The sequence below is a fragment of the Vulpes lagopus genome, chromosome X (assembly GCF_018345385.1).
Source record: "Vulpes lagopus strain Blue_001 chromosome X, ASM1834538v1, whole genome shotgun sequence".
Classification (NCBI taxonomy): Eukaryota; Metazoa; Chordata; class Mammalia; order Carnivora; family Canidae; genus Vulpes; species Vulpes lagopus.
The window spans coordinates 54,440,314-54,464,681 of record NC_054848.1 but is presented as its reverse complement, the minus strand read 5'-3'; the positions used below and the strand labels follow the sequence as shown (position 1 = coordinate 54,464,681).

The 24,368-nt window shown below is 43.3% G+C and overlaps 1 protein-coding gene across 5 annotated transcripts in view; it reads right to left on the bottom strand.

Annotated features, from left to right (window-relative positions):
- DLG3 (discs large MAGUK scaffold protein 3) overlaps window positions 1-24,368 on the bottom strand; it is a 54,879-nt gene that overhangs the window by 8,758 nt on the left and 21,753 nt on the right. For 3 of the 5 annotated variants that reach the window (XM_041741840.1, XM_041741843.1, XM_041741844.1), the window contains 4 exons: window positions 17,878-17,992; window positions 4,005-4,181; window positions 3,706-3,781; window positions 2,793-2,892 (listed from right to left, as the gene is read on the bottom strand). In XM_041741840.1, coding sequence (XP_041597774.1) covers window positions 2,793-2,892; window positions 3,706-3,781; window positions 4,005-4,181; window positions 17,878-17,992 — 468 coding nt within the window. Of the gene's footprint in view, window positions 1-855; window positions 902-2,792; window positions 2,893-3,705; window positions 3,782-4,004; window positions 4,182-17,877; window positions 17,993-24,368 lie in introns of all 5 variants that reach the window. The other 2 variants (XM_041741841.1, XM_041741842.1) reach the window with 1 other exon arrangement.

Genomic DNA, 24,368 nt, shown 5'->3' with positions numbered 1-24,368 from the left:
CCCCGTAGGAAGAACTGGATGAGTCGCTGCCCAAGGCTGGTTCCTGACCCTCTGAGGAAGCTCCTTTACCTTCACGCCTTTATTACTTATTGAAGGAGAGTATACACTGACAGAACCTGCCTGCCACAGCCATGTGTATGTGCCCCTCTGTGCACGAGGGAGGTGCTGCTAAGATGCTGTCATCGTGGTCCCTTCATATTTCACTCTTGAATTATTTTCCAGAGAGGAGAGGTTAGAGTTTTCCCTAGCTAAGGCACTAAATACATATATGGTCCATAAATGCTGCTGAGACCCCCCCTGCCCCAACTAGCTTAGACCCTTAGAGATGTTCCATGGAAAGCCAGCCCATGGCTGTTTCCTGAGGCCCCTGAACCTGCTGGGATGTCCCAGATGCACGATGGGTAAAGGGCTTCACAGTACTCTTGCCCCTAGTTAGAGAGACTGAAACAGCTCATTCCTAAGCCCAATTCTTTAGTGCTGTGTCACTGGGAGAAGCCAACCAGCAGGCACCCCTCACCTCAATAATAGGCTAGAGATGAGCTGAGTGGTCATCCCTGGGGAGGTGCTTCTTGCCCACCTCATTTCTGAGGCAGGGCGCCAGGATGGCTCCCCACCCCTTCAAGGTACAAAAGGGAAACACAGACATGAATGATGGGCTTTTATCAGGGTGCCAGTGATCCAGAGCGAAAGTTGTGACATTCAGAGTCACTTGTTCCACCTCCTGCTGTGGTGTCAGAGTTCTCACAACACTGTCCTCCCCTCCCCCTTGCCCTCACCCAACGTTCCCTACACCCCCAACCCCAGCATCTCCACTCATGCCAGAAATACAGTTAGTGGTGTGTAAGTTTGACTTACTCAGATTCTTTGCTCCATAATAATCGTCACTTAACCCAGGGAAGTCCTGATTTCACAGACAGGAAGGACAAAGTGAGAGGGAGAAAGGGAGGGAGGGAGGGAGGGAGGGAGGGAGGGAGGGAGGGAGGGAGGGAAGGAAAGAATTGGGACAAAAGAGAAAATAGAGAAAAAAAGACAAGGGGAAGGAAGAATAGAGAGCCAGGTGAGCATTAGTGACAGGAGTATGAAATACTGTGAAGCCCTATAATCATAGTGGGGTTAAGAACGTTGCTATAGAAAGAATGCCCCGGGTCGGACAAGATCCCTGTGCTTCATACTGCCCGACTTGCTGCTGGAGAGCCTCAGAGTGGACTACCTTTCTGAGGTGGTCTATAGTCTATAGCCTGACAGGACAGGACAGGACAGGCGACTTTCTAAGGCTTAGAGTCCCTGCTTTGGTTGACTTGTAGTTGCAGAGCCCCGGTCTCTGGCTCTGCCCCTGTAATCACCATTTCCCTGAGGGAGCACAAGAGAGCTAGCAGAATCACCATCATCCCAAGGAGCTTTTGCCTAGTACTGACTCTGTCCAAACCCTTCAGGGAAAGCTTCACGTAGTCTCAGCTATGGCCTTCAAAGCTGACCGGAGTTGTGCAGACCACAGGGGATGAGATCAGCTTCTGGAGAATAAGCACTAGGCAAGTTTCAACTCTCACCCGACAGGCAACCCCTGACCCTCAGAGCTGGGCCACGCAACAGCGAACCCTCCTCAGGCTAGATCCAGCACAGAGGTTCCGGGGCTGATCCAATGAACTGTGGTTACCTCACATCAGACCCTCTCTTATTGCTCACGAGCAGAACCAACTGCACATGGTACTTCTTACTGTGCTACCCAGGATTATGACCCATAACCCTCCATTTGGAGGAAGGTACCCTTGGATCTACTAGCTATCGCTCCAGATGGCAAGACCTGCGTAGACCATGACCATGAATCCGGCTGGCCTAGACAAAGTCAGTCTCCTGTCAGTCCCAACAGCCCAGGACCCCAAGGCCTCTCTTTGTGAGGCAGGAGAAGAGAGGTTTACAATTCACCACAAGCCATATGAGAAGTATTTCACCACTTTGACCTGGTGTGTAAGGTTAGGGTCAGCAATTCATTTCTGAGGCATATGGTAGAATACACATATTTCTCAGGATTATATTGGTTCTTAAAAGTCCATTTAGCCTAGCTTCTGGCCTTTTCTACTGTTTACTGTTGTTCAATAAATTTTTATTTAGACAATGTTGAGTAATCCCCCTTGCACATCAATTCCTTTAAGCAGGAAGGATTTTATTTTGAAGGCTGGCTCTGGAATCACTCTGGGATAACAGTGAGCCTATTGGAGCTGTGTGGGCATCCAGGGTGCATATGCACATGCATGTAATTCAAGAAGCAGGTCCAACTCCAGGTGTCCAGGGAAGAAAAGGCTCTTCTCTTAACGTAGATGAGTAAAGTTAGGGAAAGAAATCACAGGAGGAAGAAGCCAGGAGAGCAACTCGGAGTCCCTAGACCTGGTTCTCTTGAAAAACCATTCTTCTAAACCTGACACTGTGGCTGAAAACTGCTCATCACTTCCACAGGAGAGCTTCACCGGACCCCCAACGTCAGTGTCAGGGGAGTCCTGGTAGGCCAGCTTTGGAACCAGTTGGTCCTTAGAACTTCCAACATTCTTTCAGAGTGAGCAGCTGGATAAGAGAGACCCAATATCTCCCTGTGCAGGCCAATTTCTATGCTGACTCCGCAAATAAGCAAGTATGCACGCGCACACATGCACACATGAACAGATAGACAGGGACACACACACACACACACACACACACACACACACACTTTCCCCCATCTTCTCATTAGGGGAGGTGCAAATGAGGAAGAGAGGGTGGGGCTGTGGGCAGTCTGCTCTCTGTACCCTGCTGCTACTTACGTTCCTGTATGCTGCTCTCCTGGGCCATGTTTTCTTTGCTCTTGTAAAATGGAAACTTTCGAGAGAGGCGGAAACTCTTTTTACGTTTCGTTTTGATCGACTGTGAAAGAACATGAAGATGGAGGGGAAGGACAGAAGAAAAAAAAAACAGAACAATGGATTTTAAAGCATGCAAGAAAAACTAAAATGGAGACAATGGTGAGCTAAATAAAAGACCATCTCTCACAAATGGAGTCTATGAGATTAAATGAAAGTTGATGTAGGAGGAAATTATGTTTACAGGAAAATGTTGTAGGGATGTTAGAGGTTTCTACCTAATCCAGACTCACAGCACTCACTGGCACTTTCTAAAGGACAAAGGTCACTGTAGCCTCCTGGACACATCCCTAAGGTGCCACTGATACACACAGAGTCATCTACTCCGTGTCTCTCTTACCTCTACTGCTCCAAAAGCTCTTTGGCCTACAAAGCTCATAGAAGAAAAGGGGTGAATGACTGAGCCCTCATGCCTTGTTGGTCTGAGGGGTGGTCAGAGCTCTGAGGCTGACCTTCCTTGCTGGATAACAAGGCCAGGTTCTGTTCAGGGTCTCCACAGCTCTGACAGGGTCTGCGGCCAGGGAGATACCCACAAGTGGCTTCATGTGCCCAGAACAAGTCAGCCTTCCAGACAGTCGAACTCCAACACATCTTCAAGAGCCAGTAACCCAGGGGGTTAGGAGTACAGACAGGACACAGAGTTTGAGTGCCCTCTCCCTGCTTTCTGAAAAGCAGTCAGTGTTCTGATAGGACAGAGCCAGCCCCCTGAAAAAGAGATATTCTGTTGTGCTCCCCAGTTCTCTTATCCAGCAGACAGACTCCAAGCTTCTTACTCCTCTTCTCATATTGGCTGACTTCCTTGGGGATCCCTACTTACCCTGTTAGACTCAATCATCCCCGTCCTGGCATGGAACTTCACGGTTTTCAATCGAGCTCTTTCTTTCTTTTCCACCCTGTTTTGGAGTCAGAAAGAAGTCCTGTTACTTACTGCCAGTGCATGGTCTCAGCAGCCACTTTTTGGCTCACTGAGTCATAACCATGTCTTAAGCACCAATTCTCTAACAGAGGAATAATAAAGCACATTCATTGCTCTCAAGCAACTTATAGTATAATAGGTAAAAAAGAAATCAATACCAGGAAGAGGGCAAGGAAGACCTCACGAGCATGACAACTCACCTCTTCTTACTGGGGATCACACCGATTTGCTCACTTTCTCCATGTGGGGTCACCAATCTTGCCTGCCACCACTCATCATCAGATGCATTAATGACATGCAGAATGTCACCATAGGAGAAGCTGAGCCCCTGGCTTGGCAGACAGCTGTCCCGAGTTCGATCATAATCAAACAGGGCCCTGAAATGCACAGCGAAAGATGAAGTCCTCATCCTAACCCTAAATGCCAGGAGTCTGACTCTCCTGGAAGGATGGCAGAGGACAGCCAATGCAGATAGTCAGCACAGACCTACCAGCCTCAGAACAGACCAGAGGGAATTCTCCAGGAGATTGCATCCTTCGTTCGGTCTCGATGTCGTAGATATGTGCCTCTTCTCAAAGAAATATCCCACTCTCCCAAGAAGGGGAATAAGAGAATCTCTTTCATGAACCCCCACGGTCTCTAAGCTTCTAGACACAAGGTGGAAGTCCAAAGGAGAACATACTCAACAGTCCTCCCCCTCACCCACATCCTAAGGAAACAAGTTGGGTCTACCAAAAGGCTTTCTCAGTTTACAAACATATCTTCAAAAGGTAGTTGAAGGCAGAACATAAAAATGTTAACTACAGTCTCAAACAATGAATGGTAAATGCTGCAGAGACACAAAAGAGAAAAGGACCCTGTGTCCTGGAACAACTAAGGAAAAAGCAAAGACTGACATTCATCCACACAATGATAAAGTTGAAAAGGACCCTACAAAGAAGTCTCTTCATTCAGTCTCTCAGTCTCTCACTCTTACATAGAGGGAGAGGGGGGCTCAGGGAAGAATAATGTGACCCAGATCACATACCTATCTAAGGTATGACCCAGATCACATACCTATCTCCTCCTAGGATGGAGGCCAGCTCCTCTGACAAGACATGCAGAGTGCTAAAGGAGAAGGTGGGAAAAGGTGGGCTTGAGGAAGAGGAGGAGCCCAACCTGGCTGCCACTGGGAGTCCTAGGAAATGAGGTTAGAAATAAAGGCCTGGGGCAAATTTTGGAAGGTCCTGAATATATCTGATCCACTGGCCCCTGAAACTTGAGAGTAGGAAAGTGACATGTCAAAAGAGCCTTAGGAACATGAATCCACCCTCACACCTAACAGGGTAATCATGGAGTGGGATGGGGTGGATTTGAAGGTAAATTTAAATCAAAACTACAAACTCAAAGGATCCACCACTGACTCTGGCTCCAGTGAAGCTGGCTCTTCAAAACTAGCTTCTAGCTTCAGGAAACAAACTCACCTATATGAAAGTCTACTTTTCTCAGACACTGGATCTCTGCTCACAAAGTCACTGCGAATTGGTGATTTCGGTGAGAAGTTTGGATTTTTCTACTCGAGATCTAGGGTCTGACTCTTTTTTATATTCTCTGTTAGCACTTTTGTACACACAGACCAGTGCATTTCCAGAACTAGTTCCAAGATTTAGAATTCTCCCTGTGGTGTGGTAGTCTGTGGCTCAGCTGCAAAGTAAAACACACTATTTCCCCATGTGCAGCCCCAAATGAAATACAAAATGTAGTAAAACTGTGCAGAGTGAAATACCCATCTACTTTTTAAACTTCTTGAAAGAGAATTCCTAAAAAATCAGTATCAGGGGCGCCTGGGTGGCTTAGTCGGTCAAGCAGCTGCCCCCGGCTCAGGTCACAGTCCCGGTGTCCTGGGATCAAACCCTGCATCGGGCTCCCTGCTCAGTGGGGAGTCTGAGTCTCCCTCTCCCTCTGCTGCTCTTCCTGGTTGTGCTCTCTCTCTCTACCAAATCAATAAATAAAATCTTAAAAAAATAAATCAGTATCAGATTATTTGACAATGAAAATACCCAAACTCTGACACAAAGCCCTTTATCTTCCTCAATTTATGCACTCGAAGCAGTAAGGAGGGAGGCTGAGGCCAGCAGATCAAGGAAGCACTCTGCCCAAGAGGTTCTTCCCTGGTTCTGTGTGACAGGATCAAATTGGAATGCATTTACCCTGCATTCAAAACGGAGTTTCCTAAAGCATGTTCCTACGAAGATGTCCATGGTGAAGACCTTCTAAGTGACCACAAGAAACACTAAATGGCATTCTGGGCTTCACAGATTAAAACAAATATAGTCAAGAAAAGAAAAGAACTTGGATTAAGCACAAATTAGTTTGGAGAGGGAAGAAGGAAGATGTTAAAATAAATGAGAAGAGATTAGGATGAGGCTGTAGGACACTAGAGAGCTTACCGGTGAAAATCCAGAGACAACCCCACAGAACCATATCTGACCTTTGCCAACAGCAGTAAGAAGCTGGAGCACATGATAAAGTTGATATAGACGTGTTTTCTGGATGTCAGGAATCCAATTATTGGTAATTTTTTAAACACCTGAGGTTAAAATAAAACTAATGTGCCAATTCACTTCCAAGAGGAATTTCAGAAACCTTACCATATGAAACCTTACCATATTAAAACACATATACCGCGAGCTAAGTAAAAACAGTAAGTGTGGATCCAAGTCACCAAGAATGCCAGCAGTGAGCACTGCACACCAGAGTGACACCATCTGCTTTGTTTTTACCCACAGGCACATGTTCCTTTTACTACTTTACTTCAAAAAAATGTAAGTCAATATAAAAAGAAACTGCTTTCATATATTTTTGCTGTTTCTTTTTCTTTTCTGACACCTTTCTAAATAACTGCTGCTTGTTGCTATTTGTTGCATCACTTTTAAAAAAACATTTTAGACATTATATATTGGTTTTCTTTTTTTAATGTATATTTATTTTTTATTGGAGTTTGATTTGCCAACATATAGTATAACACCCAGTGCTCATCCCGTTGAAAGATGAATATATATTGGTTTTCAATAGCACTCACCTATCCTTTTGACCCTGTCCTCCCAATTTAGTTATATCACATTTCGAGGATAAGCAATATTTATTTTTACATTATGATGTAAATAGTTTCCTTGGATGACTACCCCTACCTTCCTATAAGGTTTTTCTATGGTTTCTTTCCTCCCAGAAATACTGAACTTTTCATCTGATTATTTTTTTACATCCTTATCATTTCATAGCTCCATTATTTAACACAGGCAGGGTTATTTAGATTTACTATTTCTTTTTGCTATAGCCAAAATATTTGGAAGCATTCTCCTCTATAGAGCCAGAAAAGGGAAGAATAGGAAAAGGATTAATTTTTTGCATGTTATTATAGTGTTTGAGATTTTATACTATTCATATGCATTAATTTCATCAAAAAATTATATCAATAAGTTCATTATGGAATATTTGAAAAACAAAGTCTAAACAGAAAAATCACACTGAATATAACTCAGAACCATTCTTCATACTGTTGTGTTACTGTATAATATTCTGTAATAAATACACAAAAAAACAGATTTCACTGAGATGGAAACACGGTGTGTAGGTACAATTTAGCAACCTTAGTGGTCACTTGAAATTGTATCATTAATATTTCCCATACCATTAACTAGTCATCAAAACTTATATATATTTTTTATTTTAAAGATTTTTATTTATTTATTCATGAGAGACACAGAGAGAGAGAGGCAGAGACACAGGCAGAGGGAGAAGCAGGCTCCATGCAGGGAGCCTGACGTGGGACTTGATCCTGGGTCTCCAGGATCACATCCTAGGGCTGAAGGCGGCACTAAACTGCTGAACCACCAGGGCTGCCTAATACTAATATTTTTAAAGATGATATAATATTCTATTCTTAAGGGTATTCATTAATTAAACAAGTATTTTTGAGCATCTAATATGCTCAGGCACTCTTCTGAGCACTTGAGAGAAAAAAAGAGAAAGAAAGCATCTGACTTAAGTCATTTACTTCTGGTAAAGAACATGTTTGGCTCTAAGTTCCATGGCAAACAAGGCAAAAAAGGGGCTATCTCCCAATAAAAGTGATCCCCAAGTCTATCTGGATTTTCTTTGATGAATCTGTGGATGAGGGACACTGAACAACAGAATAAACAATGTTTTTAAACTATGATTTTGTATACATAGACCACATCTTCTATCCATTCATCTTTTGATGGACACCGAGGCTCCTTCCATATTTTGGCTATTGTGGACGTTGCTGTTATAAACATTGGGGTGCAGGTGTCATGCTGTTTCACTGCATCTGTATCTTTGAGGTAAATCCCCAGCAGTGCAATTGCTGGGTCGTAGGGCAGGTCTATTTTTAACTCTTTCAGGAACCTCCACACAGTTTTCCAGAGTGGCTGCACCAGTTCACATTCCCACCAACAGTGCAAGAGGGTTCCCTTTTCTCCGCATCCTCTCCAACATTTGTTGTTTCCTGCCTTGTTAATTTTCCCCATTCTGACTGGTGTGAGGTGGTATCTCATTATGGTTTTGATTTGTATTTCCCTGATGGCCAGTGATGTGGAGCATTTTCTCATGTGCATGTTGGCCATGTCCATGTCTTCCTCTGTGAGATTTCTCTCCATGTCTTTTGCCCATTTCATGGAATATTACTCAGCCATTAGAAAGGACAAATACCCACCATTTGCTTCAACGTGGATGGAACTGGAGGGTATTATGCTGAGTGCAGTAAGTCAATCGGAGAAGGACAAACAGTGTATGTCCTCATTCATTTGGGGAATATAAATAATAGTGAAAGGGAATATAAAGGAATGGAGAAGAAATGTGTGGGAAATATCAGGAAGGGAGACAGAACATAAAGACTCCTAACTCTGGGAAACGAACTAGGGGTGGTGGAAGGGGAGGAGGGCGGGGGGTGGGGGTGAATGGGTGACGGGCACTGAGGGGGACACTTGACGGGATGAGCACTGGGTGTTATTCTGTATGTTGGTAAATTGAACACCAATAAAAAATAATTTATTAAAAAAATAAAAATAAAAAATAAATAAACTATGATTTTGTTAAAGACATAGCAGCACATTTGAATTTGAAATAAAAGAAAAAGGATTTGAAGCTCTGAACTAAAATAACATCATTTTCAGCTGAGAATGTAAAATGAATGAACAAGAATTTACTTTTCTCGGGATGCCCACCCAGGTGCCTCAACGGTTGGGTGCCCACCTTCAGCTCAGGTCGTGATCCCGGGATCCGGGATCCGGTCCTGCATCGGGCTCCCTGAGGGGAGCCTGCTTCTCCCTCTGCCTGTGTCTCTCGTGAATAAATAAATAAATATTTTTTTAAAAGAATTTACTTTTCCTTCAATCAGAACTACAAATGGAAGAAGAGCTTGGCAGGACATTAGAGCCCCAGAGGTCTCAAAGTTTCTTTCCAGCTCTAGCATTTCATAAGCATAAGTCTTTCCTATGTCTTCTCTACCAGGTTAAATATGCCCAGTTCCCTCACCAGTCGACTCTTCCACAGTCGTGGTGGTGATTTCTTCTCCAAATCCAAAATGGGGATTTTCTCTAAATCCACTTTTTCTCTTTTCCTGCTGAAATTTTATTTCACTATGAGCTAAAAAACTTCCTCAGAGATGACAGAAAGCAGGCCCAGAGGTGCATAGGGCCTCCCTCATCTAGAGTTGTGTGGTAGAAAACTCTCACACCTTTGTTCCTTTATTTAAACATTCACTTTGTCTACTTTGTGTGGGGCACTGTGTTTGACAGATGGGAGACCCAGAAGCAAAAGAAGTCCTGGCCTTGCAGAGTACACTGGCTGAGTATGTTGTAGTGAGAGGCACAAATGCAAGATAAGCCACGGCCTAAAAGCATTCAGAGGGAACATAGGTCACACCCAGTTTGGGGAAGCTATAAGGAGGGGTTGACTTTTGAACTGGCCCTCAGTGAAGGTTCAGGATTTCAAGAGGGAGATGGGGAGACGCCCTTCTGGCTAGAAAGAACCACGTGAGCAAAGGCTTAGAGGCAAGTAACCCAGGGTGTGCAGCAGGGTCAGCAGCACCCATATTTGGCGGCAGTGCAAGGCACTCAGTCTACAGTCCAGCTAAGGAGTCTGGCATTCACTTAGTAGGCCTTGTGAGACCAATTTCATGGTCTCAGCTTGTCATTAGCATGCTAAACTTGCACGTGAAGGTATAATTGAAAGAGAACAAGGGTGCCTGGCTGCCTCAGTCGGTAAAACACATGACTCTTGATCTCAGGGTTGTGAGTTCAAGCCCCACGTTAGGCATAGAGCTTACTTAAAAAAAAATAAGAAAAAAAAAAAAAACTAAGAACAGGCTGAGTAGTAAAGTCAAACCACCTTTCAAATGATATATATTTCATGTAATCAAAAAAAAAGTATTAAATTAGACCTTAATGAATTTTGGGAGCACCTGGGCAGCACAATCAGTGAAGCATCTAACTCCTGATTTTGGCTCAGGTCATGAGCTCAGGGTTGTGAGATCGAGCCCCGAGTTAGCCTCTGTGCTGAGTACAGAGTCCGCTTCAATTTCTCTCTCCTTTTGCCCCTCTCGCCACCCCCCCTCTCTAAAATAAATAAATATTTAAAAAATTTAAATTTATTTTGAAAAAGTATCAACTGCCTACTTGAGATCTTTAAGAAGCATGCTTAACTGTGGCCATCTAGCAGTGACAATCTCTCTTAGGAACAGCCTGGAACCTAAAAGTGACAGGGACTGGCTAAATGCCTCAGGTTGGAACTAGTAAGAGGATGAAGGAGCACCTTTCTCCACAGTATGGATATATCCTCTTATCTACTACCCCTTTTAATCCTTAGGGCAAGCACTAGAGAAAGTCAAGGTAGATACCATACCATCCCTTTTAAATCAGATTGAACCACTGTCCCAAAACTGAAATCCTACACATGCAAGGCCCAGATGACATAGAAACAAAACTTTTCATCCTCTGACTCAAAAAGAATGAGCAGAAAAAGAAGAAAGAATAAAAGAAAGCAATACTTATTTGTCTCCAGACACCTAAAACCACATTTAACCACTCTGGTACCTTGGTCCCACCCTGTGTATATGAGTTTATTGACAAGATGGTGTATTGGGAGACTAGAAGCCTCAGAAACCTCTTATTATTTCTGGGTCTAGATAAAAAACATTTCATGAAAGCCTCCGACTTGAGGACTGGTCAGTTCAGAGGGAAGCACTATGTCAAGAGAGAACAAAGCTTGTGGAAATATTACCATCTAAAGCCTAAGATCACAGTAAATGGTCTACATTAAAAGATTATTCTTCAACCCTGAATATGCTCCTCCTTGGTTATGGCCATACACCTCTGTGAAGCAAGGGGAAAGCCAGATCCTGGGTTTTCCTGCAACTTCTCAAACACGGCCAGGCAAGAAAAACACCAATTTCTCTTAAAAGCAGGGCAGAGACTGGCCCAGAGAAAATGTGGTATGTAAAAACAAAGCGAAAGTGGGCAATGAAGCAGCCTTCTGGAGCCAAGTCACACCAGCATGAAAAGCAGATGCTCGTTTCCCAGGGTCTGCAGGTTGGAGTTCCCGAGCTGAAGCTTTAAATGGAGCTGCCTATCTTCCTAAGGAGAAAACACTGCCAAAGGTCTTGAAAGATATGTTGTATAAATGGTGACCTTTCAAACAGTATCCCCTAAGAGCTGTGTGTACCTGCCCACATAATACACGTGCTCTGGGGGACTTTGCCTAATCTTCCCTTCAGCTGGGACCTCACTGCCAGACTGGAAAGCAGGAAGATAATCAGCTCAAAGTAAACAGATTACCAGGCCAAAGTCTCTGCAGTTCAGATCCTAAATTGTGAGGTTTGGGTCTAAAAGATCCAGATAAATCAGAAGCACCTGGTATAGCCACCTTGAAGTCTTGGTGAACAGGAATGCAAAGAAAATGGCAAATACCTGGGAAACTGGTCAGGCAGGTTTCTCAAAACAAAGTAAACAAGAGCACTCTAGCACTTTAGCCTCAAAGACATGTGGCTGCTCCTGCTGCACTGACCTAGCAGGGCTCCAGCCATCTGTGTGGCTTGGGGTGGGGGTAGGGTGGGGTGCTTTGCCAGTCCCCTCTCACCCTCATCAGCATCCCAGAGGCCCAGCCCAAATTCCACCCTTCTCTGTGACCCTGCCCATTCCAAATTTCTTTCTTCCAAATTCATACTATGTATTTAGCAATGACCTTTCTTAATGTTTTCTACTTATGGCTATTTAACTCTTGTAGTTTTAAAATCTTTCATAGTATATCACCAAGGGGGAAGCCCTTTTAGGACTAAGGCCATGTCTGATGCTCACGAATGCTGGAGGAGATCAGGTTGGGGGAGCAGGGCACCAAATACCCTCTCAGTTACTCTCCAGTTGCTATCACTCAGAGAGTTCGCCCACTGCACTTCCCTCCCATATCAGTCAGGGTCTAAGACATTGCTTTCTTCCTTTGGTCAGTGTTCTGAGCTGAATGTTTGTGTTCCACCAAATTCATACATCAAGGTCCTAACCTTCAAGGTGATAGTATTTGGAGATGGAGCTCTTGGGAGGTAATTTGGTTTGGATGAGGTCATAATGGAAATAGTTCCCCTATGAGAAGAGGAAAAAATAAGATCTCTCTCTCTCTCCTTGCACATGCCCAGGAAAGGCCAGGTGAGGACAGAGCAAGAAGGTGGCCATCTACAAGCCAGGAAAGTTGGAGGGGGTTGGTGCTCACCAGAACCTGAACCTGCTGGCACCTAGATCTTGGACTTCCAAATGTCTAGAACTGTGAGAAATAAATGTCTGTTCTTTAAGCCACCCAGTGTATGGTACTCTGCTATAGCAGCCTAAGCTATAGAAAGTACCAGATAAAAGGCACATATTATTTGAAAATCAGCAGCTCATCCCTTTCCTGGTCCATATGAAGCACGCACCAAGAGCCATAAAGCAACAGTCACTCATCAGCTCTTGATCTTACTGCGAGAATTAAAATTGTGAGCAGCTTCTGAAAAGCAACCTAAAAGCCCAAACTTGAGTACTCAGGTCGACATAAGGTGGGTCATCACAAGAGACACAAGTGCAGTTGACATCAAGTCAGGTCTTCCAGGTACTCTTTGCAGAAGGGAACATGGATAACAAGGAAGGGCACTGTTCTCCTTAGTTTACTTCAAAGTTTCAGGCCTTAAAGGTCAATTATGACATTAGAGGGGCAGTCAAGGACCCATAATATGTGAACATTTGGGGTCACAACACCTGTTGGGCCATCTGAGGGGATTAGGAGCCCAGGTCCAGGACTGCTGTCTGGGGAATATACTCTAGCAACAGGCAGTTAGAGAATCAATGATACAGTACACTCTGCCCCACCCTCAGGTAGCCCTGAACACTACGGAAATTGCTGTTGCATTTGGAGATGTTTATTATTGTCACCCCCAAATTCTGTCAGATAGTGAAGCCTTCCAAAATCACCTCACTGGCATTTTAACCCACTATTGAAACTCATTAATGAACAAGGCAAAGTCAGGCTCTCCTAAGCACCACCCTGGGCTCTAAGCACAAGACAGGTATATGATTAATGTCTGCTCCTTGACAAGAAGTAGCATTCTCCAGCCTTCTTTGATGACCAAACCAATATTTCTTATATGCTTTCTGGAATGCAGACTACAGATGCCCCAACATGATTTCCTTCCTAGAATGGGAAGAAGACTGAGATGGTAGATGACCAACCAGGAGGCCAGGGCTCCCCTGATGGTATCCTGTGGCTGTGAAGAACATACCCAGCCTAGCCGGAAGAGACTTGCAAAACCTATTTCTGCAAATATACTACTGAGCCTCTTGGCAACCTTTGGAGGACAAGGTCTTTCATTCATTCATTCATTCATTCAAGAAATAAATGAAAAAACATCTAAGTTTAGAACTTGGAGGTCCCTGGAAGTCTCACCTACCCAGTGTCTTTTTTGTACTACCTTCACATCAGAATTACCTGAGTTAAACACCCAATCACCCTGACCCTGAGCAAGAGGCTCAAGAGAGGCATATTTCTGTGGACTTTTCCAGTATGGAAGGCAAATTCACTAGCATAGCAAAAGCCCTGGAGTGGGCAGAAAGATGGCCTCTGCTCATCCTTCCTATACTGTTTAAGAGATGAGTCTAGTCTGGTGAAGGATGGGGAAGGCCCTGTGCTTTCCTACCTTCCACGTGGTAGCAGCTAATGTAAGTGTAATGTTCAGTTGCTCAAGTGAAATGGAAATAAATACCTATTGTGACAAACAAGTGGTTATTCCCGAGTGTTTTGACTGCTTGTTAAAAACATACATTTCCCCAAACCCAATGAAGCCAAATAGATAAAAAGAGGAGCCCGTGGATCTGTATTTTTACTAGCATGCCAGCTGATTCCCATCAGCAAGTTTGGGAATGTTGAAAGAACCATGCTCTATGGTCAGAACAACTGGGCTGAAATTCCAGTTTTGGAACTTCAAGGCTGTCTAAAGTCTCTGTTTTCTCATCTGTAAAATGAGAATAATGTCTACTTTGCAGTATTATTTAAAGGATTTTAACTACAACTGAAAGAGAATAACAAAGGCCCTAATGCATAGATGTCGCCTGTTTCCCTTTATCCTGAAGACATCATGGAACTGCTGAAAACTTCTGATTAGATTATGTCCAGATTGTTGCTTTAGCTTCAAGCCTCTCTGGTAACATCCTGGCAAGGCGGTGTCCAGCCTCTTCTGTAACATCTCCAGTAACAAAAGATCAAATTTACTACCTCCGGATGCAGTTCATTCTGTTTTCAGACAGTCTTAATCATTAGGTCTTTCTTCCTTCTGTTGAGATGAGATCTGCCTTAGGTGACAGAACAAATCTAATCCCTTTTCCACATGATAGGTTGATGCAATTAACTTAGATAAGGAAATTGAGGAGCAGCAGGTACATGTGTGTTATGAGGGGGTTTCAATTTTGAGCAACACCACTTGTTTTGAGGCACTGGGAGTGCAGTTCATGCACATGTCCAGCACGTAGTTGATATGCAGGTCTGGAGTTCACTAAAGGGATCAAGGATGTCATTTATACAACAAGAGGATCTGAATCTGAAAATAAATGACTATAATTTAGGGGGCAGAGCTAATAAAAGACATTGAGGAATGGTTACCAAGGTAGGAAGAGAGCTTTTAAAGAAGCAAGTGGGTAATTCGTGGTAACAAATATAGTGAAGAGGTCAGACCAATGGCAAAGAATCGGTGAACCATTCACTGAATCTGATGACTAAGAAATCATTGTGGATCCCTGACAGAATTGGGCTTCTGCTCCTCTGGAGCCTTCCGGAGTTGCTTGGAACCCCACCACCATGCTGAAAAGCAGATGCACACTTCCTTTCCTACTGAAAGAGAGGTGATCTGAAGACATAGCAGGAGCAAGCACAGATGACTCCAACATTTCCCAAACTGGATTTAAGACAGGCTTCTCCAAATAAGGCTCCCATGCTCCTATCTTTTGGTGGACCTCTGCCTAGTACAGTCCCTCCCCTGGATATGAATCACAGCACTCTATTTTCCTCTGTTCAATACTGCATTTGCCCAACTTACTGAACCACTGATTTTGCACACACAATACTTATTAACATCATGAGGAACTAGTGTTTCCTGGCACATAATTTGGCACATGTGGTGAGCAAAAGAGAGAACAGTTTAAGGTGCTATTGGTATCAAAGGGATTTTTTTTTCTTTTTAAGAATGGAAGAAACTCGGGCAGCCCTGGTGGTTCAGAGGTTTGGCGCTGCCTTTACCCCAGGGTGTGATCCTGGAAACCCGGGATCGAGTCCCACATCGGGCTCCCTGCATGGAGCCTGCTTCTCCCTCTGCCTGTGTCTCTGCCTCTCTCTCTCTCTCTCTCTCATGAATAAATAAATAAAAATCTTTAAATAAAAAAAGAATGGAAGAAATTCGAATATGTTTACATGCTAATGAAAAGGAACAAAGTGTAGAATGAAAGAATGGCAAACAGGCACGAAAGAAACAGAGCAAGCCAGGCTCTGATAGAAAGGTTAGGTTAGAAAAAGACCTCACACCTCACTGCTTTGGCCATAAAACACTTCCCTTGACTAAGTCTAGTGATCACAAATGTTCATTATTCTAAAACATACTTACTTTCCTCAGAGGACACTGATGTTATCTAGATGAGGTTAAGGGCAGATTATATAAACCATAGAAACTGATTCACTAGAACAGAGTTTCTACCCTCCTACCAGAGTTAGACACAATGTATCCCTTTCCCAGGGCTAGAGAAGGGTGTTCCAGGTCTTTTAGGTCTTCCAGGTCAGGAGCTAATGCCCCACTTCCATTACCCAGGCAGGGAGAGCTCTAGCACAGGATAGGTGGAGAAAGGAAATCTAAAAATAAAGCTCTCCGAAGAAACTGTCTTGCCTAAAGAGCAACTTCCCACGCACACTGGAGTGGCACATCTGCGGGGGCTGGCAGCACGGGAACGGAACAATCCTGACCAAGTCACAGAAGTATTACCCTTTTGCTGGGGGCAACAGCACATTTCTGCTTCCCCCATCAGTGCCCCAGTGTCTAGGCTACAGACCCAGAGCAAGGGCTTTGTGACAGAAAATAGGAGACCGAAAAGATCACCAGAAACTAGTCCAGCCTTCCTCTAGCTCAGGTAGCCCTGAACATTACAGAAATTGCTGTTGCATTTGGAGATGTTTATTATTGTCACCCCTAAATTCTGTCTGATAGTGAAGCCCGCCAAAATCACCTCACTGCATGGAGCCTCACTGGCATTTTAACCCAGTAGGAGGTAAGCACAGCAAATGTGAAGAAAGCTGCTCTCAACAAACAAGTAGTTGAGGGGTCATTTTTCAAAAAAGAACCATGAGGGTTCTAGTGGGCTTCAGACTCAAAGCTGGGCTCCCTCAGCTCCACTCCCTCCAGTAGGGCCAGGGACTACCAACTGAGAGAAAAGAAAATCAACACTGTGAGACAAACTGCAATGGGCATCTATATCCACTGGCTATCTTCAAGTCAAACCCCAAAGGCAGAGCAGCAATCCCATTGCCAGGCAATTAATGTAGCCTTCCCTCCTAACCCCCCAGCAGGTATCAGAGGCCAGTAGAGAACGTTCACCCCAAAAGTGTAATACAACCCCACACCTAAGCATTAAACACACACACACACACACACACACACACACAAAGCTGTCTTTGGGTCAGGGGAGTAATCCCACCACTAAGGATTTTAACCTTGGAGAGATACCATGTACTTGCACCATACTGTTTGGAGTTTTGCCAAGAAGCTAGGGCAGGAAGAAGAAAACTATTCTTACTTCTACAAGGAGTTCATAGTGTTCACTTAGCAGTCCAACTCCCCAAGAGGTTTGTACTTTTGACCTGACAAAGTATTATAATGTGTCAAAAGTTCAACCTTGGACAGTACTGCAGAATAGCTTTCAGCAGCAATACAGTCAATGCTATATATCCGTTCCCTCCACCCACCCTTCCTGGGGACCATACACCATCCCATCCCATCATGTCCCAGGATTCAGACACAGCAGACTAGCACAGCAGAGAGGAAGAAAACACCATTTTTTAAAAAGACTCAGAAGCAGCAACCTGTCAGTTATTTGGTCTCTTACAAGACCCTGTACCGGAACACAGTGATAGTTGATATGCTCAGATACAAATGCTGATGTCTACTGCATATGTGGAAGGGGGGTATGCCAAGTTTTCCCCTCAAATCACAGATTGCAAGCAGAGTACTCTGAACATTTGAGTGCTATTTGAATGCTGACTAGCAACAATCACCCAGCAGTCTTTCACAATTAGAGCAAACTGAAATTTTCTCATACTGAGTCATTCATGAGCAAAGAGGAAGAAGCCAGCTCACAGAAGAGACACTGACCATAAAGTACACAACCTGAGCATACAGTGCAAAATGCTGCTTTAGTACTGGGAGTACACACTCCCTACCCCACTAGTTAAACAGGAAGGGCTGTGTTGGCACAGAGCTCTCCTCAGGCAGCACAAGGCCTGGTGCTCAGAATTGTGACTTACCTGACATACAAAGACCTCTTCTCACTTGTTCGGAGGGATCCAGACCCAGAGCTCATGCTGCTGTTCATCATTTGTTCTCGCAAGTCATGTATCTTTGATTCAAAACGACTGTACTCTGTCAGGGAGACAAGGGAAAAGACAGGAAAAGAATGAACCCAAGGAACTGCACCAAGCCTGTGTGCCAGTGGCTAGAGAGCCAGAAGGACACTGGGCTTTTTCAAAGCAGCCAGAGTCAGTGCAGTCAATCTTTGCTTTGATAAGCAGAGTCCCTCCTCCAAGCACAGACAGACATCTTTCCACTCCCAGACTAATAGAAGGAAGAAACATACCTGAAAAAGGAGTAACATTTGGATATATCAAATGGAAAAAGCTTTTATCTGCCTTGAAATTTCACTGATCCTTGAAAAAACAATTGGAGAGAGGTTCCAGTGCAGCCTTCATAAATCTTTAGAGCAGGCACTAAGGCCCAAGGAGAGCAGATGGGAAAATAGACTTTCCCAAAAAAGTGGATGGCAGAGAACAGATGGCCCTGAGACACGGCGGAGGGGCTGGAAAGGGCCTGAGGCTATAATATCACTGTTAGGAAAGGAAGATGATTTGTTTCTAGATGACTTTTTTTTTTTATTTTGGAGGGGGAGACTGGAACCCAGTACACAAAGGTAAAAACAAACCTCACAATAAGATGAGAAGATCACATCTTCCAAGTTATTTCCCTTTTAACAAACAGGATCTTTGGCTTCAGTAACAAACATTAAAACAGAAATTCTCCCAAACCGGTAAGTCGGCTGTCACCTTTCTCCTCCAAAATCATCTAGTTCATGGGGTTCTAAGTCCATATGCCCAGCTTTATAGCCCACTAACACCATCACAACAGCCTTGAAACAGCCTTATCACTCTGGAAAGGCAACTCCAGGTTTACACCCAACTTAAGAAAACCTGAGAGAGGAAAATTAATTCTAGCTCTACAATTACTATAAAAGTTTTTTTTTTAAATAGGGGTCCTTTGCTGTGACATTTTCCTAGTACATTTCCTGGTACATGATATTTACATTTGCCCCCCCCCCAACACACAACAATTGTTAAGGTCTATAATTGCTGCATAAAATGGGATATATCTAAAGCACATGCTGTGGAAATAGTAGAAAATAGTCCTACCTCATTATGAAAATATTTCAAAGGAAGACAAAATTTATAGTAGGGGTTGAAGGTTGTGGAACTGCTTTAAAAAAACAAACCTACTTCCAGGGAAAAAGAATTCCACAAAAGCATTTTCATGTACCAAGTGGGCTGGCAAGAAGCATCCCCATCTAGTCTGTATGATTCTACAGGCAGAAAACAAAACACCTGTTCCAACACCTGACACTACCATTCCCTCAGCAAAGCAACCTGACCTTCAGCTAGGTATAAAGGGAAATGCTAAAAAGCCTTAAGGGGAGGGAATGGAGTTCTAACTCACACAAATATCCTCAATAAAGTTTATTTTTGTTCACTCTGGTACCAATGAAGCCAACTGATTAAATTCATGTGTTCTTTCATTCATCATGCACCAGTGTTATGATTTGTCCTCATTACCTACTCCCATTCCTGAAATCCTGCAGGAAGCAGTTAAGTCACTGACTCACCCATTAAGTGTTGGAGGGAAAAGACAGCAGCTGGACAGTGTCCCTGTTCTGAGGGTTACAAGGCAACACATCAATATCAATGAGGCGTCGCAATCTAAATGTAGAGGGTGGCGACCGATCTGTCATAGAGGCCCCGGACTGCCCATGAGTGCAGCAGTGGGGCTGTCTACCTCTCTGCCTGCCCAAGGAACTAGCCCTACTCCAGGGCTCAGCCCTCCACCCTGGCCTGCTAGTTGGCTGCTTTCTGGTCCTCCTCCTCACTCACCGGCTAGGAGGAGAAGTTGATGAGACAAAGAGATTTTTGACCAGGCAGCCCTTTCTAATGGGGGAAGATAAAGAAGGCAGAAATAGCCATTGAACCCAGAAAAAAATATACCAAATCTATCCTTAAGCCATTTCCCCCCCTCTCACAACTTGTTTATATATTCCCTTCTTTGGAATTGACTTGCCCGCTGAACTCCAACTTAGCAGCAGATCATAGCAGTTGCTTAGTAACTACATTTCTTAAAAAAAAAAAAAATCCTTTAAAAAACAACCACCCAACCACTATTTCCTCAAAGCTCCTAATCCAAGGTTGATAATGCTGGGCTAGAGGGACCACTTAAAATAGACTACAAAAAGAGAACAAGGCTGTTGCTTTAAGGAATCCACTTTCTGTTTTCTATGGGCTACTAAGCTTTCAAGTCTATTAAATTGTGTTTTATTCATTTTTTCCCACTCAGATGATCCCCTCAGAGTTCCAGCTGCTCATCAGTCTCTGGCTTTATTTCTAGAATTATCTAATGTCCACTAGGCACAGAGTAGCCTCTGAATAAATTATTGTTGGGTAAATGAGGAGCAAATTAGAAAACTGTGCCCAAGTTGATGCTTCTGTTCTCAAACTAATAAACCTAATGGTTTATTTAACTGATGGTTGCCAGCTTCACTGAGGGCTTGGGAAGGTGTAGTTAAGAAGTATTACCACTCACTTTTATTTCCAAGGTTAACTGTTGGGAGTAATTGGGGTATATGGTTTTTAAACATCTTTATGTGATGTTAAAAACCCACGGTAGGCACCTGATTAACAGACTTTGTTTACAACAAAGAAAAATAATAAATCTAACAAAAAACATTTAGAATAGTCTTTAAGATAGATGGCACCTCATCAGAATACTAGAAAACATCATTTTCCAAGGACAGAAGCTTCACTTAAAAAGCATCTGAATTCTAAGACCTCACGGTCCCTCCTCCTCTTCCACTTATAAATAACTAAGGAAGCCATCGCTAGAAGGCATCTCCTAGGCTGCTCACTGCCTAGTCACTGCCCACCAGACCAGCCTCCAACCCAAAGGGTCCACTTCAAATAGGTTACTTTAAAGAAACAACACTAAAAAAAAAAAAAAGAAAGAAACAACACTTATTAAAGTCTCAAGTCTACTGACCTATGTTTTATTCATTTTCTCCCATTCAGATGAACCCAACCATGTGTGATCCACAAAGATATCCATGGTGAGGTTCCCTTTGCTAATCATGGAGAGAGAAATGAGGGGGTGGGGGCACAATCAGACATCATTCCCTGAAACAGAGTTTATCACTGACCACCAGGGGTGCCTCTGAAAGAGCAGGATTTTGGATCCAACCAAGACACACTGACTCAGAATCTATTGAGGGATGCCTGGGTGGCTCAGCAGTTGAGCATCTGCCTTTGACACAGGGCTTGATCCTTGAGTCCCAGGATCAAGTCCCACATTGGGCTTCCTGCATGGAGCCTGCTTCTCCCTCTCCCTACGTCACTGCCTCTCTCTCTCTCTCTCTCTCTCTCTCTCTCTCTCTCTCTCTCCCTCCCTGTCTCTCATGAATAAATAAATAAAAACTTTTAAAAAATCTATTGAGCAGGCCCAGGAATCTGCAATTTACTAAGCATCAAGGTGATTCTGATGTCCAATAAGGTTTGAAACTGCTGGTCTTGACTTACAAAATTGAGTTTTGTTTTATTAGTTAAGGGAAAAGATAAGGTAAGTATCCTGTAGCATGTATCATATCAGAAGGAAGATAGGGCCAGAGGGCTGGAAAACTCTCAAAAAAAAAAATTGCCAATACAGTTGCAAATCCTGCAGGAAAGTGCTAGAGGCCTCTGTCCAATGTGTCTACAAAGAAAGCTGATGAATTTATACTTTATGAGAGGCACATGATTTTTAAAAATCTTTAACTACTTCCTTTAGACATTCCTGTATCACTTCCCCCCCCCACTACCCAAAAGTAACCTGTTAGTGTTTCTAGCATGTATCCTTCCATGTATATATTATTTATATACATATACTCACAACTCACACAAAGTCACATAAATCTACTTTTTTCATCCTCTAATAGGTCATGGAAACCCATCCTTGTCAGTACAGAGACCTATTTCATTCTTTTTAATAGCTGCATAGTATTTCACACTATGGATAGACCATAATTTATTCAGTCATATCCCAACTGATGTACATTTAAATTGTTTACAATTTTTAATATCACCACCAATGCTGCACTATGTATTTGTATGGGCATTTCTATAGAATAGACTCAAAGTGAAACTGCAGGGTCAAATTATACACACTCACAAAAACATTTGATTAGCACTACCAAGTAGAAACCCAACCTTCTGAAACCTTTCTGACTGGAGGTTGAGGACAAACTGCTATTCTAAAGCTTCCAGCAGCTTTTCCATTTCTGAAGAAGTGGAGGCAGAACTTACCTTTGAGGACAGATTGCTCTTTTGTTTGGGGAAAAACACTTCAATGAGCCTTTTGGTTTTGCAAAAGTAAAGGCAAGACTGTAATGGGTAAGAGTCAAAGACAAAGAGGAAGCTCAAATATTCCCTTCTGCATAACCACAGAAAAGGTCAGCCTCCCGTGGGTGGAGTTGCTGGGTCAAAGGACTTGCTCTGCCATCTATCTGAGGCTCTACACACCGCTTTCTTTCTAATTTTCATTGTTGTTGCCTTACTAGTAATTTTGCCTCTTCATTTTCTCTTAACTACCCTAAGAGTGATGGAAAGAAATTACTGAAAGATTTTAAGTAAAGGAATGACTTGTTCAGGGGTGTGTGTGTGTACCACGTGGGCTACTGAGGGGGGATAAAGTATGCTTGGTGCCTCACATGTAGATTTATTTATTTTTAAGATTTTATTTATTTATTTGAGAGAGTGCGTGTGCATGAGCAGGGAGGAGGGGCAGAGGGAGAAGAAGAAGCGGACTCCTTCCTGAGAAGGGAGCCTGGCAGTGGGCTCGATCCCAGGACCTTGGGACGCTGACCTGAGCTGATGGCAGACACTTAACCAACTGAGCCACCCAGGCACCCTCATGTGTAGATTTAAGTTTAACAGTAGAGCGCCACACTTTCTCTTTTTGTCTAGCCCTACAGCCCCTACCATAAGTAGTCCCTGCTTTTACATCAGCCAAACCAGCCAGCCCTGAGCCTCTGCTCAAGTATGTTCAATGTTGGGAAGCTCTCTATTCCTTCATTATTAGACTACACTATTCAAGAGAAAATTCTTGGTTTAAGGGCCATCTCTTTTGCCAGCTGGTCCTAATTGTGGTGTTTAAAACAATATAAAACATGATGGATCTCTTCTTCATAATAGTAGGAAGGAACAGTTTAAAGGTCAAACAACTGGGAAAACTTGGAACAGGTTCCAAGAATACTAAATAAGCCTGAATAAAAGGTAGAGTGTGAACAGGAGAAGGTGGGTGATGGAAGGCTGGGGACTAGATGGTTAGAGTTTGAGATAAGACTTTTCTTACTAAGCTAGGGGAACCACCGTTAAGTGTTTAAATAGGGACGTGATACAATCAGAACTAGGTTTGGGCGAACATTATTCTGGGAATGTAATATAGAATGGAGGACAGAGAGAAAGATAACAGTGACCAAGAACCTCTTCTACTGGTAGAGACAATGAGTTAAAAGGCCTGACATTGCAGGAGGGCAACTGAGAATACAAAGGGACAAGAATCAAGAAATATGTTGGAACTGGATGAGATAAAATTTGACATCTGATTGGATGAAGGGATCAAAGGCAACTTCTGAGTTTTTTCCCCGAAACACCAGGAAAAAGTGGGATAATATTAGCCACAATAGAGAATAGTCACCATGTCCTCAAAATAAGCTACTCCTTCTCCAGGCTAGATATTGTTACTTCCATAAGTTTTCTTTATCTAACATGGTTTCCAGACCCTGTACTACTTCTCCCTTTTAAAATCTAGTGCCCCCTTGACAGGATGAGCACTGGGTGTTATTCTGTATGTTGGCAAATTGAACACCAATAAAAAATACATTTATTATTTAAAAAAATAATAATAAAAAAAATAAAATCTAGTGCCCAGAATTTGTGGTGATGTCATTTCCTTTACAAAATTATAAGCTCCTTGATGTGGTTTTTTTTTTCCTTCTCAAAGTTTGGCAACCAGCACCCTTGTTGAGTCAACAAACTTTTATTGAATGTGTTAATTCATGATAGAGATCTGATAGGACAAACCTGGACACTAATTCTCAAGTTCTGGCTCCTCAGGAACTAATTAAGAAAAAATACAAAACTTTCTCCTTCCACCCACCCCAAAATGCCAAAAACTGACCAAAAAACCACAAACCATTTATGTAAAACACTGACATATCAGAGGTTTCAAGATCTACTTAATAGCCTAATAAAGCATCAAAGAGGACTGAAACTACAATGTTCACTAATATGAACTGGACACAAAGCCAAGCCTCCCTTCTAGTCAGACTTTGCTCTCGGGATGCCTGAGTGGCTCAGCAGTTGAGTGTCTGCCTCAGCCCTCACATTGGGCTCCTTGCAGGGAGCCTGCTTCTCCCCCTGCCTGTGTCTCTGCCTCTCTCTCTCTGTGTGTATGT